Below are 19622 nucleotides of genomic sequence, written 5' to 3' on the forward strand. Positions count from 1 at the left end.
AAGGGATAAGAGAGGAATATATTGAGAGAGGGAGAAATGGAGAGATAGAATGGGGTAAATTATCTCACATAAAAGTGGCAAGAAAAAGTGGTTCTGTAGGAAGGGAAGAGGGGGCAGGGGAGGGGGAATGAGTAAATCTTGCTCTCATTGGATTTGACCTGAGGAGGGAATACCATATACACTCAATTGGGTATCTTACCCTACAGGAAAGAAGGAGGAAGAAGATAAAAAAGGGGGGGGACGATAGAAGGGAGGGCAGATGGGGGGAGGAGGTAATCAAAAACAAACACTTTCGAAAAGGGACAAGATCAAGGGAGAAAATTCAATAAAGGGGGATAGGTTAGGAAGGAGCAAAACATAGTTAATCTTTCACAACATGAGTATTGTGGAAGGGTTTTACATAATGATATGCATGTGGCCTATGTTGAATTGCTTGACTTCTTAGGGAGGGTGGGTGGGGAGGGAAGAGGGGAGAGAATTTGGAACTCAAAGTTTTAAAAACAGGTGTTCAAAAACAACAACAACAAAAAAAGTTTTTGCATGCAGCTAGGAAATAAGATACACAGGCAATGGGGCATAGAAATTTATCTTGCCCTACAAGAGAAGAAGGGAAAGGGGGATGGGAGGGGAGTGGGGTGACAGAAGGGAGGGCTGACTGGGGAACAGGGCAACCAGAATATCCACCATCTTGGAATGGGGGGGAGGGTAGAAATGGAGAGAAAATTTGTAATTCAAACTTTTGTGAAAATCAATGCTGAAAATCAAATATATTAAATAAATTTTTTAAAAAAGACATAAAAATTCTATAAAAATCAAGTTATGTCTTTGAGGCTTAAACCTAGATAACTCCTTTTAATAAATGATATTCCCAAAGAAGACACAAATTAAAATAACCAGAGAAAGAGAGAAAACAAAGACAAAAGGAAAAAACAAAGTGAACATAGGATATAATAGGTGGTCAGAGAAATAACGAAAGCAAGCCAAAACTATATTAATTCTTAGTGAACAGGGTAAGAGTTAAGAGTCTGCAATGTACTTAGGGAAAATAGAATTTTCCTTTCATATGTGATCTCCCAAAGAATTGACCTTGAACAAAGAATTTATAAACACATCTATACTATCCTTTGAATTACAGAATAACCAAATAAATGATACAGCATGAGCAACAACTTAAAATGTATACTTCTCTATACGGTGCAGTCAACTAACATTTCAGCATAAATCTAGGTAGGCAGAATGAAAACACCATATAATTGAATACTCGCATTCTTCAGAAAAAAAAATTAATGAGAGAATTGTTGGCTAATATTCTTGCAAAGGAAAGCAGAGCCTACTAAATCAGTAGCAACACTTTTTACAGCATTCAAAAGGCATGCTTATTGGCATACCTACATTCAAATAGTGATCTAGCCCAGTTTTGCTGAACTTGTAAGGCCCAATGGGATCATGACTCAGAGTTTGTGTACAGTCCAGGTACTATTATAACTGATACATTTTAATGTTAAACATATATGGAACTCCTGCATTGACTTGAACTTGAGCCCCCATTTCTAAAAGAAAAATTTACAAAGCCCTCTCTCTAAATGACCTCATACAACAGGAAAAGGTTAGCTTAATATAATCTTAAAGAGCTCTAGTTTGTTATTGCCTACTTTCAATACTTACTAAAAAACTTGGGGTTATCTGCTGCATTTAAACTTAAATCACCAGAGGATTTTAAGGAATATAGTACTTACTAGAAAACCAGATATTTTCTATGTTCCATAAAAAAAGCCTCCCAAAGTTAGAAGTATTCTTACATTTTAAATTCCATTTTCAAGCCCTTTCAAGGTCCTTTGATTAATAGTCCATCCATTTTAGAAGGATCCCTACCTCTGACTTGTTCTAGAGAGATGTTCCTCCACAGCCAGTAGCACAGCTCAGGCAGGGCTTACCATATCTACAACAGGACTCTCATTAAAAGCTAACCTTATAGCTGATTTATTTATTCCTAATTAAGCATTTGTTTTTCTCTCTCCTTGTCCTCATGGAGAAATTAAAAGAAAAAGAAACACCCTGTAACAAATAAGTAGTCAAAGTTTAATTATTTAAAAGGAACCAACCACTACATTACAAAACACGACATTTAATTCCCCTGTTTAAGAGCAATGGTTGTCAATTCAGATTAGAATAAGATTATTATAACTATCAATTATTTCTGCCTTAGTCTTTCCAAATTCTCTCTCTTTCTGTCACACACACACACACGCACACACGTATGTATGCTTATTCATGGAAAGGTGTCATAAAAATATGTGTGGAGTATGCAGTACTCTGAGGAATTAAAAAAAAAGATATGAACACTCTAGCAGGAGAGGAAGAAATACACACTACTGAAAACAAACAAAAACTTACAGAAGTTTATTTAACTTGTTTTCAATTATTTTTTAAAATGTAATGTTAATATGAAAAAAATGATTCTTTAGCCCTGCACAGTCCAAGTATAATTATGCCTCTGAGGGGTGCACTGAAATTTGCAAAACAAAAAGAAGGGTGTAGTGCATGGGAACTAGACTTGGATTCAGGTGGACTACAGTTCAAAACACACCTCAGGTATCTGGCAGCTGTCTGACCCTTGGTGAGTCACCTAACCTCTTTAGGGCTTGTTTTCTTCCTCTGTAAAACAAGAGGGCTAGATTCAATGGCCACTGAGGTACCTTCTAGCCCTAAATCTATGATCCTAAAAATTTGCTTCATTTAAGAAATAAATATCACACATTTTTTCACTTTCTTTTTCTTTTTTTTTTTTTAAACAACATGGCTAATGTGACAGTGTCTTATATGACTTCAAATGTATAACTGATATCACATTGCTTGCTTTCTCAATGGATGGAAGAAGGGCTGCAGGAAGAGAGAGAATTTGGAACTCAAAATTTTAAAAAATGAATGTTAAAGTATCTTTAAAAAAATATAACATCTGGTATTTGTCATGTGGGCCTGATGTTGCAAAATCAGACTGTGATTAGTGTTATAAGAAGTAAATTGCTGGAGGATACCCAGAAAATATGCATCAAAAATCATTAAAACTAACAAATAGATGCAGAAGGTTTTACATGGATGTTGTGCTTTCACAGATAGATAGAAATAAAATTATTTTTTTCTTTATAGGCTCTGCATTGCAGTATAATAGAAAGAGCATTAGATTTGGAATCACTGGATTTGCTACTTCTGTGGCTTCAGGCAACTAACTTAACATTTCTGGCCCTCAATTTTCTCATTTGCAATGTAAGGAGGTTAGATTAGATGATCTCTCTGGTCACTTCTAGCTCTAAATATATGATCCTACAGTTTTCTTTCACAGCTTCATTTTCTGAATAGTACAATAAAGAACAACAATAAATATTGTAGCTTTCACTAATTATAGAAAACAATAATTATAATAGATATCCAATAAAAGGATATAACTGACTGAATGGGTCCATAAGAGGCAGCATAGTATATAGAAAGCCAGCCTCAGAGCTAGAAGGATCTAGGCTGAAGTCCCAGCTCTGATACATAATGGCTACCTGACTTAGGCCAAGTCACTTAACCTCTTACTGCTCTAGACAGCTCTCCCAAGTTGTGTTTCAGAGAAGGTGCCAACTTGCATTGAGAGATAGGCGTTTCCTCACTTAGGAGTTTCCTGTACTGGCAGAGTTCAGTCCTTATCCAGTCTACCTGTTTAGTCACTTTTAACATCTTTGACTGGATAACAATTAACCAAAACATTTGTTAATACCGTGATTACATCTCACACTATTCTATACTAGTAGCCAGTCTCTCAACTCTCTGCCTTGAGGCAGGGTATATGCTTCATTATCTGTTCTCTAGGAACTTCAAAGATTGTTTTTTAGTTACTCATTACTTCTTTTCATTCACATCATTGTAGTCATTGTGTATCTTGCTCCTTAGTTCAACTTACTTCACTTTTAACAGTTCATATATATTTTCCCATGTATCTCTGAATTATCCATATTTTAAATTTCTTACTATACAATAATATTTCATTACATTCAGATGTCATAGCTTGTGCAGCCATCCTCCAATCAAGGGATACCAATTGTTTCCAGCTTTTTCTTCCCTCACAGGGAAATACTGTAAAAATTTTGGTTTACTGAAGCTTTATTTCTTCCTTCAACTTCTTTCAAGTATATGCCCAATGGTGGGATTTCTAGGTAAAAGGGTAGGGATAGTTCATTGTTTTTTTCAAGCTTAATTCTGAATTGATACCCAGAATAGTTAGACTCCTTTATAGCTCCATCAACTACATCAGTGTATCTGTCTGCCCATAAACTTTCCAACACTGTCTTTTCCAATTTTTTGTCAACTTTTGTCATCAATCCGCACGGAATAAGATAAAACCTCATAGCTTTTTTAAAAATCTGTATTTCTTAACTAAATGTTTGAAGCATATTTTCAGGCGCTAGTTAGTCATTTGCAAGCACTGGTTTGAAAACTGGTCAAACCTTTTCATCACTTACTCACTGGAGAATGGCTTTTTAGTGCTAAAGAGGTATGCTAATTCCTTATATATTCTGACGATGAGAATTTTATTGGCAATAATTTATGCAAATAGTATTCCTTTTCTGTTTTTCTAATAGCTTTCATTGATTTTATTAGTATAAAAATCTTAATGTGTAGTTAAGACTATTCAGTTTATTATTCCCTATATAACTTGCTTAATTAGGAACTACCTCTATATTTACCATGAAATAAACTTAATCTTGTTATGTTTTACTTTTTTTACACTCAAGATGTATATCTATTATGTAGTTACTCTGTGATATAGTGTAAGCTGTTGGTAAACCTAATTTTGCTATAAGGCTTTCTTGTTTTTCTATCACATCTTATAAAAAAAGGGATTTTTTTTTCTCCAGTAATTTATGTTCCTGAGTTTTATCAAACACTATAGTATAGTTCTTGATTACCTCTGTTTCCTTCTTGTATATTTGTTTTACTAATTTAGATTTCTATTTTTAAAATAGTATCAAATTTTTTTTGTGATTACTGCTTTGTAAATGTAGCTTTGACTTCTGTTAATGCTATGTCGTCTTCCTTCATATTTTATCTTACGATTTGCCTTGAAATATTAGAACTTTTTTTGTTTAAAACAAATTTTATTATTTTAAGTTCTACAAAGTAATACATCATAGAACCTATTTTTAAGTGATCATATCTATAAATCTTTCTATTTTAAAGACATTTGGAGAGGAATGGGGTGAAGTTAGGGAAAAGTAACTCTCAATTCCATGAGATTCACCATAGATTAAGAAAATAACATCCCCATGTAGTTTTCATTTCTTCATTACTTGTGGACAAGACAGTTTTATTTAGCAAAATACCATGAAAATGACAGGAATTTAAATGACAGGATTTTAAAACTCAACTGGGTTTGCAAACACTTGACTTACTTGCCAAGTGAAAAGAGATGGCAGCCAAAGGAAATACTCATTTAGGATATAAAGTCACTTGCAAATCTTGAAAAGAAAGATGATGGGAGATTACGAACAGTCATCACCTCATAAGCAGACAGAAACAGAGAATGATAAAAACTGTTTTTAAGAAAGCTTGATGAGAGACCCAAGTAAGTAAAGTCATCCTGGGGATGAAAGAGAAGGACGAAAGGAAGAAACGCAGAAAAGAACTGAAAATATTTGCAAAGATTTTTATAAAAAAACTTCACAATCAAAAACAATGTAGCTATTACACTTGGATGCTAATATCATAGTTTTGGATATACATATAGGAGAAGGAGAAATAATATTAAAAAGTACAAAGATGGAAAAAGCAGATAAATTAGATCAAGTTTATACAGACATCCATTCTGGAGCTGACATAATTGAGAGGGCTTTGACTGACTGATTTAGGAGGAACCTGAAGGAGGGGAAGATGCTAAAGGCACCAAAAAAACTCAACTTATGACTCCCCGAAAAGTTTGATAAAAGAATATCCACAACCACCACCATCAGCCTGTATTCTTATTATCTCTCTCTCTCTCTCACACGCACACACACACACACACACACACACACACACACACACACACACACACATTGAATTTAAGATGTCACTATGACATCCAGTTTGAAATGTCCAATAGTGGTGATGAAGACATGAAACTCGGGGAGAAATAAGAACTACAAAGATAGATGTGGGAATCATCTGCAGAGAGAAAATAGCTAACCAGTGGAATTGGATAAGGTTACTGATAGAGTGTAAAGGGAAAAGAAAAGAGAGCCTAGTATGGAGCCTTGGGGAACACGAACAGTTATGAGGCATAATATGGATGATGCACTAGCAAAAGAGATGCAGCAGCTGTCAGACTGGTAGAAAGAGAACCAGGAGAGAGTAGATCACCAAAGTACAGATAGAATATATTATATAGAAAGAGAGGGTGGTCACCAGTCCCAAATACAGCAGATAGGTCAGAAGGATGAGGACACATAACAAATCAGCCACTGAGGAAACATTAGTTAAGAACATCATCAGGGACATCTATGATTTAAAGAAAAAAAAAGTGGACTGGTTATTTGGTGAAGATAAGGAGTAATAGGTAGACAGACTCTATAGGTATCTAGTAGATGCTAGAAGTCAGAGAAAGTTTCCAGCAGTTAGGTGGACCCCCTTTGATTAACTTATGGGATGACAATGACCAAGGTCACATAGGACAGATGGTCATAGATTGGACTGTGATCTGCATCACTGATGGGAACATTCAGATAAATGCCACTTTGCATCTGCTGTTTTGTCTGGTTTCAACTCCACAAAATAAGATGCTCCATCAAGGATATGCTCATCACTACTAATCTTGCCACCATGCTGCTAACTCAAGCCTCAGTGGACACCATCCTCTTTCAACCGCCTCTCTCCTCTGATGAGGGCTGGAGAGTTGAGTACCAAACTCCTCTCAAAGCCTTCCTTTACAGAAGACAGAACTGGACTTTTAGCCCTTCCATTTTGCATCTGTTGCTCTGCCTTGTTTGAACTTCATGGAACAAGATGCATCCCTCCTACTGTACCAGTTACATCCTGGTTCCTCCCCATCCCTGACCCCTTTCCTGCTTCTTCTAGTGTGTAGTCTTCCCCAATTAGATTGCAAACACCTTGAGGCAAGAGACCTTTTTCTTATTTGTATTCCCAAGACTTAGTACAATGCCTGGCACATAGTAGGTGCTTAACAAATGTTTATTGAACTGAACTGAACTGCTCAATCAGAAAAAAAAGCCATAAGGCAATATATTACAATACACAATCACACTTACTTTCAACCTCAGTGAAATTAATTAAAAAAAAAAAAACCCAACCCAAACACAGAGAAAACTTCAAATTATTAGAATGTTTGAAAAATGGGGTAGTCTTTAACTACTTTTGTTTGTTTGCTAGCTGAGAACAAGATTAAGGTTTGCCTAGGTCTTTATATACATGATTTCATTTGAACTTCAAAACAAGTATGTAAGTTAAAATGGTCATTAATCCCAGCGTTACAGATAAGGACATTAATACTTGTAAGGTTAAGTATCTTGCCCCTGGCCACTCAGCTAAGAAATGGAAACAAATTTGTGTCTTCACAAACCCAATAATTCCCCCAAAAGTTTTATAGTTTTTCTTTGTTTCTTTATGAGGTGATGACTGTTAATAATCTTCTATCATTCTTTTCAATATTTCAAATGACTTTATATCCTAAACCAGTGTTTCCTTTGGCTGCCATCTCTTTTCACTTGGCAAGTAAGTCATGTATTTCCAGACCCAGTTGGGCTTTTAAATCCTATCATTTATCTCTTTCCACTACACTATTCAATCCTTGTGCTTAAAGTTGTTGCTAAAACAGGCTAAGACACTTTCCTGCCTTAGTAAATACAATATGTTAGGTATTTACTTAACTATTCAGAATCCTGCAGTGCTGGAGGGCCAGTAATGCAGACATTAATGATAACTATACAGGATTATTGATGTCCAAATTCTAGGAGACTGGTGATACCCTTAAAATGTTTAATGAAGTTTTCCCTCTACCCTCACAAAGAAATCCCTGGCATGGGATCATGAGATCATAGAGTTAAAGGCAAAAAGGGCCTTGTCATCCAATTCCAGCTTCTTATTTTACAAATGAAGAAACTGAACTCTAAGGTGGGGTGGAGTAGGGAAGGTGTTAAATGACTTGTCCAAGGTCACAGGTAGTTAAGTGACCTGGGATTTGAACCAAGGTCCTTTTATTCCAAGTCAGCTACTTTTTCCATTGTACCACATAAAACTAGAGTGACACACATGCAGAGGTAGAGCTCCTATGCCTTCAGTGTCTAACTTCTCAGTAGGAGCACAGGAGGGTGCAACAATAAACCCTATGTAGGTTTGTAGGAAACTGGACCAAGAAAGGAAAAATCCTATTCTCCCACCCCTGTGAAAACCTTTAGGAGAATTTTTAAAAAAAGGATTATGAAAACATGGGTTGATGTCACCTTTGGCAATAGTCAGTTCCCTATGGTAATCCTTTTTAGTACACATTAGCTAGTTTCTTCATAACTGAGAAGAATAAGCTTGGAAGTTTCCTTCTGTTCCCGACTGTAAACAAATAAAGCCAACATTATAGGTTTGAATGTGGTATGACATTTTATGATGAAAAAACTTAGATACAGATGAAGAGTAATTAATTTCTCAAAATGATGACTGTTACTTATTTAAGTTGCTTTAAAACATAGAACTATAGATTTAGAGCTAGACAGGACCTTAGAGGTCCTAGCTTCTTCATATTAAAGATGAGAAAATGGAGGCCTAGAGAAGTCAGATGACTTGCTAAAAGTCACACAGGTAGTCAGTAGAGAAACCAACAATCTATCTCCTCTCACGTAAATATTCTGAGGGCAAAGACTGTTTCACTTTTGTCTCTATCTCCTCAAGGGTTTTCACACAGAAGGTACTTGATAAATGTATATTCCATCTGAATTGCCAAATTGAACCCAGAACCTCTGAGCCAAGATCCAGCATGCTTTCTTCTTCAGCTCACTGCCTGGTTACCACTAGATAGTTATACTTTCAAAAATTCAAATGAGGGAGTGCTTAGAACTGCATTTCTGATGGTATCCGTATTAAGTTATCAATTAAAAATTCTGTTCTCCAAACTAGATTTTGGGTTTGTTTTCCCTGTATTCCCATTTCTTATCATAGTGTTTCACACACAAGAGAAACTTAATAAATGCTTGTTGAATTGACTATTCAACACACATTTATTAAGTATCTACTATAAACAAAACAGAAAGTTCTGGAAAAAAAACCCTAAGAAAATGGGACATAGAAACATATGAAAGAACACTGAGCTAAAAAACACATTGTGGCAGAACCATTCAACTTATATGTGTGCAGCTTAAAAATAAGAAAACTATTAATGCTAAATCAAAGAACAAAGTCTTAGCTACACTAAGGAAATCACAAGAAAAAATTCCCCAAGACACCCTAAGTACCACGTAAAACACCAACAGTGACCAATGATGCATACAAAATACTAGCAATCTACACATGGCAGTTATCAGGATAGGTTCTCCCAGTTGCTAGCATGTCATTTTCACAGGTCATAAAAATAAACTCAGATGCAGCAAAAATGGTTGCTAAGTGAAAGAGGAAAAAATGCGAATGGCCAAAAAAATGAACTTTAGCATTATATATATATATATATATATATATATATATATATATATATATATATATATATTTAAAATGTATCTGTGTATATATAGAGAGATATCTATATCTATATATACAGGAGAGAGAGAGAGAGAGAGAGAGAGAGAGAGCTTGTGCAAGAGACAGAGAGAGGAAGGCAGAGGCAAAATAGAGTCGGGAGAAAAGCAAATTACTTAGCCTTCCTAGATCTCATTTAACTTTTCTAGGTTAGTCTAGATGATCATTCTCAGAGAACTCCCTCTTCTTCCCTCCACCTCATCTCATATCACTCAGTTGCCCCCACTATCTTTCCCTTCACCCATCTTACAAGAAGGGGAGGGGTTTTTCTATTTTGTAACAACGATGTTGCTAAGCAGCTGCTATGGAGGTAAAAGACCAACAACAAAAACAACAATAAGAGCACAGAGGAGGGCTGCTAGCACATGTTCTTTGATTTGCTTTTCTAAGGAAAGCAACTTTAAGGGGTCAGCAATTTCACTTTAGTGAAACATACATGTATCATTCACTTAGTTCAGGGGAAAAAGTCAGCAGCCTGAACTTCAGGGAAAACACAAACAGAATTTACAAGCAGAAATTATATAAACAGCAAATAACACATAGAAAGCAACAGACAGGCCTATAGCTGTCTAAGCAGGACATTACCTACATAGTTACCAGAGAGAGAGGCAACAACATCTGGGTTTTTGTAACCAGAATGGCCTTTGTTTTATTTGAGTGACTCAATTTATCTCAGTGAGCTTTACTAGGTGCTAAGCCTCAGGCCCAAACCCCATTAGGTGTTAATGTAATCCATGTGGATGTGAACTTCCCAGGGTCCTAAGGGGAGGGGCCAACTCAAGAACCAATCACCAGAGCCTGAGCTCTGGTGATTCAGATGATGTTTGATGTCTGAAGCCCTATAAGAAGGGAGGACAGAGCCATTTGTGTGGGGCTCTGGAGATGGTGTTGATGAGGAGACTCCGGCAGCTGTAGTTAAGGAGCCCTCCAGCTTGTAAACCCGGATGTTGAAACTTTGTTGAACTCTGGTAACTATCTGTTGGGACTTGAATCAGATAAAGTCTGTTAATGTCTGTAATTTGTTTGCATTTTGTTTTGAAGTTCAGGTGCTGGTTTTTTTTCCCCTGAACTAACTGAATGATATTTGAATTAAAAGTAAGCTTGTCAACCCCTTCACCTTGCTTTCCTTAATTAAGCAGATCGAAAGAACCTGTGCTGTTGGCAGCTTTCTGGGTGCTGGCTGTGGGTGAAGCTTATACCCCCACAGAAGCTGCTAGCCAGGTTGTTGAAACAGTTTTCAAAGCCAGGGGGGCTCCTATGGCTACCCAGAGTCTTGTCTGGCCAAATCACCAACACTCTTCCAATGAGTGTACCCCCTAAAAGCAAACTTCAGAGCTCATATACCCTGTTCAGGGCCCTGAGGGCTCAGCACCCCCTTAGCAAAAGGGGTGTGGGAAGGATCTTTAATCACTAGCAACCACATCATATACATTGTTTCCAATCGGCTCTTGATTTAAACAAAGGTAAGACTCATTAAAGGCACTTGATTGCCTTAGTGCTAAGAAGCACTCCAAAACAAAAGACAACAAAAGGTCCACTTTGCTTGCCACTACATTTGAAAGGCAAGATTCATTAAAAGTACTTGACTGCCTTAGTGCTGAGAAGCACTCCTAAAGAAAAAACAAAGGCAAAAAGTCCCACTCTGCTTGAGATTACACTATTTGTTTGATCTTGTCAACCAAACCCCCAATTTGATAAATTGCAGCGGCTCTCTATCATCTCAAGGAGCAAATATAAAACCCTCTGTTTGGTTTTGAAAGCCCTGCATAAGTTAGTCTCTTCCTTCCTACCTATCCAGTCATCTCACACCTATTCTCTAACATGTTCTCTGCAGTCCATTGACACTGGCTTGACTGCTTTCTTTTCCTTATGCATTGCACTCCATCTATCAAATCTGGTCATTTTTACTGGCTGTCTCTGCTGGTCAAGGAAGAATTCTCTCCTTTCTCATTTCTACCTACTGGTTTCTTCAATTTCCTTCAAATCTCAATGGATGTTCCATCTTCTATAAGAAGTCTTTCTCAGTCTTCCTTTATTTTAATGTTTTCCCTCTGAGATTATCTTTAATTTACTTTATTTCTTCTTTTGTACATGGTTGCTTCCATGTAGTCTCTCCCATAAGAGAGTAGCGATTGTTTTTTGGTTTTTTTTTTTGTATCACCAGCACTCACAATGCCTGGTACATAACAAGTACTTACTAAATGCTTATTGACTTGAGTTGAGAACCCTTTTAATTCTAAAATTCTATTATTCCTTTTCTATATGCCACTTTCATGCAAGATAACTTACCCCATTCTATCTCTCCCTTTCTCCTTCTCTCAATATATTCCTCTCTCGTTCCTTAATTTGATTTTATTTTTTTAGATATCATCCCTTCATATTCAACTCACCCTGTGCCCTCTGTCTATATATATATATATGCATATATGTATATATATGTATATTCCCTTCAGCTACCCTAATACTGAAGTCTCATGAATTATACACATCACCTTTCCATGTAGGAATGTAAACAAAACAGTCCAACTTTAGTAAGTCCCTTATCATTTCTCTTTCTTGTTTACCTCTTCATGCTTCATGTGTATATGAATGAGACATGGTGGCCTAGAGTAGAGTTGTCAAATTCCTCAAAACAGATCAAAATGTAAATGGGAAATTTTTATAAGAAAATAAAAATACAATACAAAATACATAATGTTTCTAAGTCAGTATAGGGCTATCATGGATGTGATGCTCCTGGTCTAGAGGATAGAGTATTATTAGTCTTGGAGTCAGGAATTCCTGCCTCTGATAATGACTAGAGGTGTGACACTTGGCAAGTCACCACCATTGTGAGCCTCAGGCAGCTTCTTAAAACTTAATCTACTAATGGACAAAATCCAATTTCGTTTTCATACATACAGATACACATACAGGTCATACTGCATAGTAAAATATATAATGTCAAGAGAAAAGCAGAATAAGTCACAGTCATTAAACAGGGTTCTCCTTATAGTTCTTTTCAAATCTTTATCTATTTGTTGGGACTACACTTCCCCATTTCTATATCTGAGGTATTAGGCAGTCCATGAAGCTCACATTTTAGCATCAAGGGCCTCAACCTGCTCAAGAGTCACACAATAGTTTTAATCCACACAACGGATCTCACACAAGTCCACCTAAGATTAGAGCTAAAAGGGACCTCTGGTTATCTCATCTGATCCCCTCATTTTACAGACGAGGAAATCAGATTCCTGGGAAGTGAAGTGACCTGCCCAAAGGCACATGGACAGAAAACAGAAGAGACAGGATTTGAAGTCTCATAGGATCTCTCTCAGGTGGTGATTGGTAGATTTTTTGTATTTCTACTTTCTTTTCTTATTCTAATGCTTCAGGACAATTTTATTTAATTTTTCTTGTATTATTATATCAAGATTCTTTTTTTGATCATAGCTTTCAGATAGTCTGATTATTCTTATGGTTTCTTCTTCTTGATCTGTTCTCCAGATCACTTGTTTTTCTTATGAGATGTTTCACATTCTTTTCTGTTTTTTCATTCTTTATATTTTGGTTTTTTTTTGGTTCTTGATCTCTTATAACTTTGCTGGCTGTTTTCAAGAATTCATTTTCTTACTTAAGATTTTGGATCTCCTTTTCTAATTGGTTGACCTTCTTTTTATAATCTTGTTTTTCTTGAATTATTCTTATTTTTCTTTTAAATTTTTCCTCAATCTCTCTCATTTGATTTTTAAACTCTTTTTTAAGTTCTTCAATAAATTCTTTTTGGGTAAGTGACCATTTCACATTACTGTTTGGGGTAGAAGAGGGCTTCTTTGCTTCAATATCCTCCTTTGAGGAGGAACCCCAGTCTTCTCTACTCCCATAATAGCTCTCCATGGTCGGATTCTTTCTCCTTTGCCTGTGCAATTTTTTTTGTAGTAGTTTAGTTTTTATAATCACTTCTAGTCCTCCCCTCTGACCTTGAACTCAAACCAGGACCTACAGTCTCCTTAAGTGCTCACAGCTAGCTGTGTCCCACTCCACTGTTTCTGCACTCTCCAAGTTTGTGCTGGTTCCTTCTTGCCCCCAGCCATGTCTCTGCAGCATAGCTGGGTCTGGCGTGCCTTGTCAGCAAAGGATTCCTAGATGTTCCCCAGTTCAGATGCCATATTCCCCTCACTGTCCCAGAAGTAAAAGTTCCTGTGGCTAGGGCAGAGATGGCCTCCCAACCCAGCTAACCCCAAGGCTTGCTGCTTGTTATTTAAGTGGTCCCTAGCCTGAAGGTGTTTACTACTGATGGGGAGATAACTTCCTCCTGGGATTTTTCTTCAGATCTTCTAGGATTATGCCAGAAAGACCCCTCTTCTGCCCCTACTTTTATTTATTTTCACCTCTGTTCACCTGCAGGCACTATTTGATGTCTTTTGGAAAATCTTTTGAAAGCTTGAAATTTTCTTACCTATTACCACCATCTTCCCAGAATCCCCTCTATGTTTGTGTTTTTTGTTTTTATGCCATTTTCTTTTTTTAAAATTTTTTTTATTTATTTAATATTTTTAGTTTTTGGCATTGATTTTCACAAGAGTTTGACTTACATTTCTACACCCCACCCCCACTCCAAGACAGCATATATTCTTATTGCCCCATTCCCCAGTCAGCCCTCTCTTCTGTCACCCCACTCATCCCCATGCCCTTTTCTCTTACTTTTGTGTAGGGCAAGATAAATTTCTATGCCCCATTACCTGTATATCTTATTTCCCAGTTGCATGCAAAAACTTTTTATTTTGAACATCTGCTTTAAAAACTTTGAGTTCCAAATTCTCTCCCCTCTTCCCTCCCCACCCACCCTCCCTAAGAAGGCCAGCAATTCAACATAGGCCATATGTGTATCATTATGTAAAACCCTTCCACAATACTCATGTTGTGAAAGACTAACTATATTTTGCTCTTTCCTATCCTATCCCCCTTTATTCAGTTTTCTTCCTTGACCCTGTCCCTTTTTGAAAGTGTTTGCTTTTGATTACCTCCTCCCCCTATTTGCCTTCCCTTCTATCATCCCCCTCTTTTTTTCCTCCTTCCTCCTTCTTTCCTGCGGGGTAAGATACACAATTGAGTGTGTATGTCATTCCCTCCTCAGGTCAAATCTGATGAGACCAAGATTCATTCATTCCCTCTCACCTGCCCCCCCTTCCCTTCCTACAGAACTGCTTTTTCTTGCCACTTTCATGCAAGATAATTTACCCCATTCTATCTCTCCCTTTCTCCTTCTCTCAATATATTCCTCTCTCGTTCCTTAATTTGATTTTATTTTTTTAGATATCATCCCTTCATATTCAACTCACCCTGTGCCCTCTGTCTATATATATATATATATATATGCATATATGTATATATATGTATATTCCCTTCAGCTACCCTAATACTGAAGTCTCATGAATTATACACATCACCTTTCCATGTAGGAATGTAAACAAAACAGTCCAACTTTAGTAAGTCCCTTATCATTTCTCTTTCTTGTTTACCTCTTCATGCTTCTCTTGATTCTTGTGTTTGAAAGTCAAATTTTCTATTCAGTTCTGGTTTTTTCACTGAGAAAGCTTGAAAGTCCTCTATTTTGTTGAAAATCCATATTTTGCCTTGGAGCATGATACTCAGTTTTGCTGGGTAGGTGATTCTTGATTTTAATCCTAGCTCCATTGACCTCCGGAATATCATATTCCAAGCCCTTCGATCCCTTAATGTAGAAGCTGCTAGATCTTGTGCTATCCTGATTGTGTTTCCACAATACTCAAATTGTTTCTTTCTGGCTGCTTGCAGTATTTTCTCCTTGAACTAGGAGCTCTGGAATTTGATGACAATACTCCTAGGAGTTTTCTTTTTGGGATCTTTTTCAGGAGGTGACCGATAGATTCTTTCAATTTCTATTTTACTGTCTGGCTCTAGAATATCAAGGCAGTTCTCCTTGATAATTTCTTGAAAGATGATATCTAGGCTCTTTTTTTGATCATGGCTTTCAGGTAGTCCAATAATTTTTAAATTCTCTCTCCTAGATCTACTTTCCAGGTCGGTGGTTTTTCCAATGAGGTATTTCACATTGTCTTCCACTTTTTCATTCCTTTGGTTCTGTTTTTTATAGTATCTTGATTTCTCAAAAAGTCACTAGCTTCCACTTGCTCCAATCTAATTTTTAAGGTGATCTTTTGGACCTCCTTTTCCATTTGGCTAATTCTGCCTTTCAAAGCATTCTTCTCCTCATTGGCTTTTTGGAGCTCTTTTGCCATTTAAGTTAGTCTATTTTTTAAGGTGTTATTTTCTTCAGTATTTTTTTGGGTCTCCTTTAGCAAGTCATTGACTTGTTTTTCATGGTTTTCTTGTATCACTCTCATTTCTCTTTTCAGTTTTTTCCTCTGCTTCTCTAACTTGCTTTTCCAAATCCTTTTTGAGCTCTTCCATGGCCTGAGACAAGTTCATGTTTTTCTTGGAGGCTTTTGATGTAGGCTCTTTGACTTTGTTGACTTCTTCTGGCTGTATGTTTTGGTCTTTTTTGTCACCAAAGAAAGATTCCAAAGTCTGAGTCTGAATATGGGTCCGTTTTCACTGCCTGGCCATGTTCCCAGCCAACTACTTGACCCTTGAGTTTTTGAGCAGGGTATGACTGCTTGTAGAGTGTAGAGTACTTGTCCCAAGCTTGAGGGCCTGCACTGTTGTTTTCAGAGCTATTTCTACACAGCAGGCTCTGCCACACCAGTGCTTCTCCTCCCCCAAGAACTGCAAGCCTGACTGGACTCAGATCTAAGCAGGCTCTGCACTCCTGCTCTGATCCACCACTTAATTCCTCCCATCAGGTGGGCCTGGGGCCAGAAACAACTGCCGCTGTAGTTCTGTAGCTGCACCTCCTCTGCTGCCCCTGGGGCAGTGGCCAAACCCAAACTCCTTTCACCCTGTCCCCCACAGTTTTTCCCTCTGTTGTCTTTGGTGTTTGTGGGTTGAGAAGTCTGGTAACTGCCACAGCTCACTGATGCAGGGTGCTAGGGCCTGTTCCACCCAGCTCCTGGTTTGGTTGGTCTGGGTGCAGCCCACGCTGGGCTCTGCTCCACTCTGCTCCCAGCCCCGTGTGGGATAGACCTTACCGAGCAACCATTCAGGCTGTCCTGGGCTGGAGCCCTGCTTCCCTCTGCTCTTCTGTGGGTTCTGCAGTTCTAGAATTTGTTCAGAGCCAATTTTTATGGGTGTTTGGAGGGTCCTGGGGGAGAGCCCTAGGCAAGTCCCTGATGTCCAGCCCTTCTTTTCCTATTTTAAAGTTCAATATTTAAGTTTATAATTTGTTTCTTTTTCCTTTCTTGTTATTCAATTTTTAGTATTTGTCCAAAATTAAAAAAATTTTTAAAAACCACAAACATAAAATATGAAGGATAAGGCTAGGTGACAAGGTACAATCTTTGTAGTCAGACCACTTTCTTCGAAACACTTTACAAGCACCCACATCCCAGTGGTGCTGTCAGAACATGACCCAGGCAAAGGGAATCTAGTTTCATAGGTTCCAGCGTCTTAGGTGATTAGTTTCAGAATGTTACACCAGTACTTCATGATAGTACAGTAGGGTATGGCTATTATTAATTAGTGACATTACTGCAAAATGCCAATGGTAGAGACAACTTGATGAAGATGTATACACGAGATGTAGAGATAGGGACTTGATCTGTGATATCACTGATATAGTGAACTCCTATGATCACTCCTATATGCATCAAGAGACTTTTGTACAATAACACTGACAATCAATGTGACCTTATATAAGACACGACAGGATAGAAACTAGACTTGTGATTTAAATAGTATATGGAACAGCTAGGTGAGGAAACTCCCACTACCAATGTAAGTCAGTACCTTCTCTAAGGCTAATAGTCTTAAGAGAGTTGCCTAGAGCAGTTTTGACAAACTCAAGTACCCATGGGGGTCACTAAACCATAAATAAAGATCCCTGAAGGCTGCAATGGTAGGGGGGTTCTATATACTACTAATCACAGGTCTATGTAAGGTCACATTGGTTATCAGTGTCATTATACAAAAGTCTCTTAATGTATATTATTTTTCTCTTTCTATTAAATGTTACATCTTGAGTGTATGTTGCTTTCTGCACATCATATGGTACACATTTAAGCCTATTCAATTAAAAATGGCCTCTGAGAGTGTAGCTGCTTTCATTTAGGAATAGAGCAAAACAGTGCCTAGGGCCAGAAATCGTTATTTTCCCCCTCTTTTAGTTCAAGCACAACTTACATAAAACTTGCTACTGTTTTTTTTTTTTTTCTTATTATAGGCAGAGATGAAAGATTAAAATGTAACACAACAAAACAAAAGACATCCTATGGCTGAATTCTATGCGTTCAACTGAAAATGTAAATGCTTATTTTCAGCCTGCAGTGGATACCTTTCAGAAAATAGTATGCTGATCAAAAGGAAGTTATTAAGGAAATGCTGACAAACTTCAAATTTGTGATAATCACAGTCTACCAGTGATAGGAATAGCAGGTCTCTAAGCAAAAACACGGGCTCCAGTTACAAAATTTGATTTCATGTTTATAGCAGAATGTAGAAGCAATATGAAAACACTTGAGTTGGAAATGTTAATGATTGTATTTCTTACTGCTTGCAGGTTAGTGGGGGGTGGGGGAAAGTCAGAGAAGTGGAATATGAAATACTAGAGCATGTAGAAAATTTCTCAATCATTTCCTACCTGCTAGCCATATTCCATTCAAGTGCTGGATTTTGAGAATTTCTTTCATTTTCTGTCAGGACACCTCCTTTGCTACTTTCCTTCTCTGGTTTTAGCTGATCCCACTGAGCAGTACCAATATTGATTGACTGTAAGTCTATTTGGTATTGTCTGTCTTCGACTTCTGATCCAGGGTCTCGAAGAATTCCTAAATTCAATGCTCTCCTGTAAAGCAAAGGAAAAACACATACGAATTAAAATAAAACATGCCACTGTTCCATGTGTGTTTTTGTATAATAGCATTGCTACAATGTTGCTTTCTTTGTTTATTGGTGCTCAAGTTGAATGGATCACTTTTATGACATTACTATCAAAGGAAATGGAGAAACATTATGACCTATGTAGGAATCTTGGTGTGCCTGAAACTTTTATTTAACTTAACACGAATAAATAATGCCTTTCACACATAAGGCTAATACTGTTCTACTGTCCTTAGCACCTTGAATATTTTACCAGTATGTTAGAGAGGGTTTTTTGCAGATCCATCCACATCTTTGAAGAAATAGCCTCAGCTCTGATAAGGCAGTTAAAATACTCCGCAAATTTCAAAGTGCCCACTGGGGCAGCTAGGTGGTGTGGTGGATAGTGTATCAGTCCTGGAGTCAGGAGGACCTGAGTTCAAATACAGCTTCAAACACCTGACACTTAAGTAGCTCTGTGTGACTCTGGGCAAGGCACTTATTAACCCTGATTGCCTTGCCAAAAAAGAAATTAAAAATCTTGTTCCAGTTTAAGTTTATCTTTTTTTTATAATCTATAGTTTGTTAATTTATTGGTGTTTTCTATAAGGGACTACACTGATGACTTAATAAAGCCAAAATTGCACATCTCTATTCCATAGTAAGAGTGTACTATGAAATGGTTTCAGGTAATTATATCATAAAATTTTAGTGCTAGAAGAGATCTCATAGATTTATAGTCTCAAATAGAAACTAAGTGGCTTCTAATAGACATTCTAAGCAAATCTGATTCCACTATCAATGATGTAAATAAATCTATACATAAAGACCTGAAAAAAGATGTCTGTCATTATCTTTCAAAATGATCCATGGTAACTATAAATACTCAAAAGTTTCTAGACTTTATAAAGTGTAGTAAATTTTGAACTAAAAAACCATAG

At 37.1% G+C, this 19622-nt stretch overlaps 1 protein-coding gene across 1 annotated transcript in view; it reads right to left on the reverse strand.

Annotated features, from left to right (window-relative positions):
* VPS13B (vacuolar protein sorting 13 homolog B) overlaps positions 1-19622 on the reverse strand; it is a 1100792-nt gene that overhangs the window by 381282 nt on the left and 699888 nt on the right. The window contains 1 exon segment of the mRNA XM_036759288.1: positions 18464-18667. Coding sequence (XP_036615183.1) covers positions 18464-18667 — 204 coding nt within the window.

Source organism: Trichosurus vulpecula, chromosome 1, assembly GCF_011100635.1.
Source record: "Trichosurus vulpecula isolate mTriVul1 chromosome 1, mTriVul1.pri, whole genome shotgun sequence".
In the NCBI taxonomy this organism is placed as follows: domain Eukaryota; kingdom Metazoa; phylum Chordata; class Mammalia; order Diprotodontia; family Phalangeridae; genus Trichosurus; species Trichosurus vulpecula.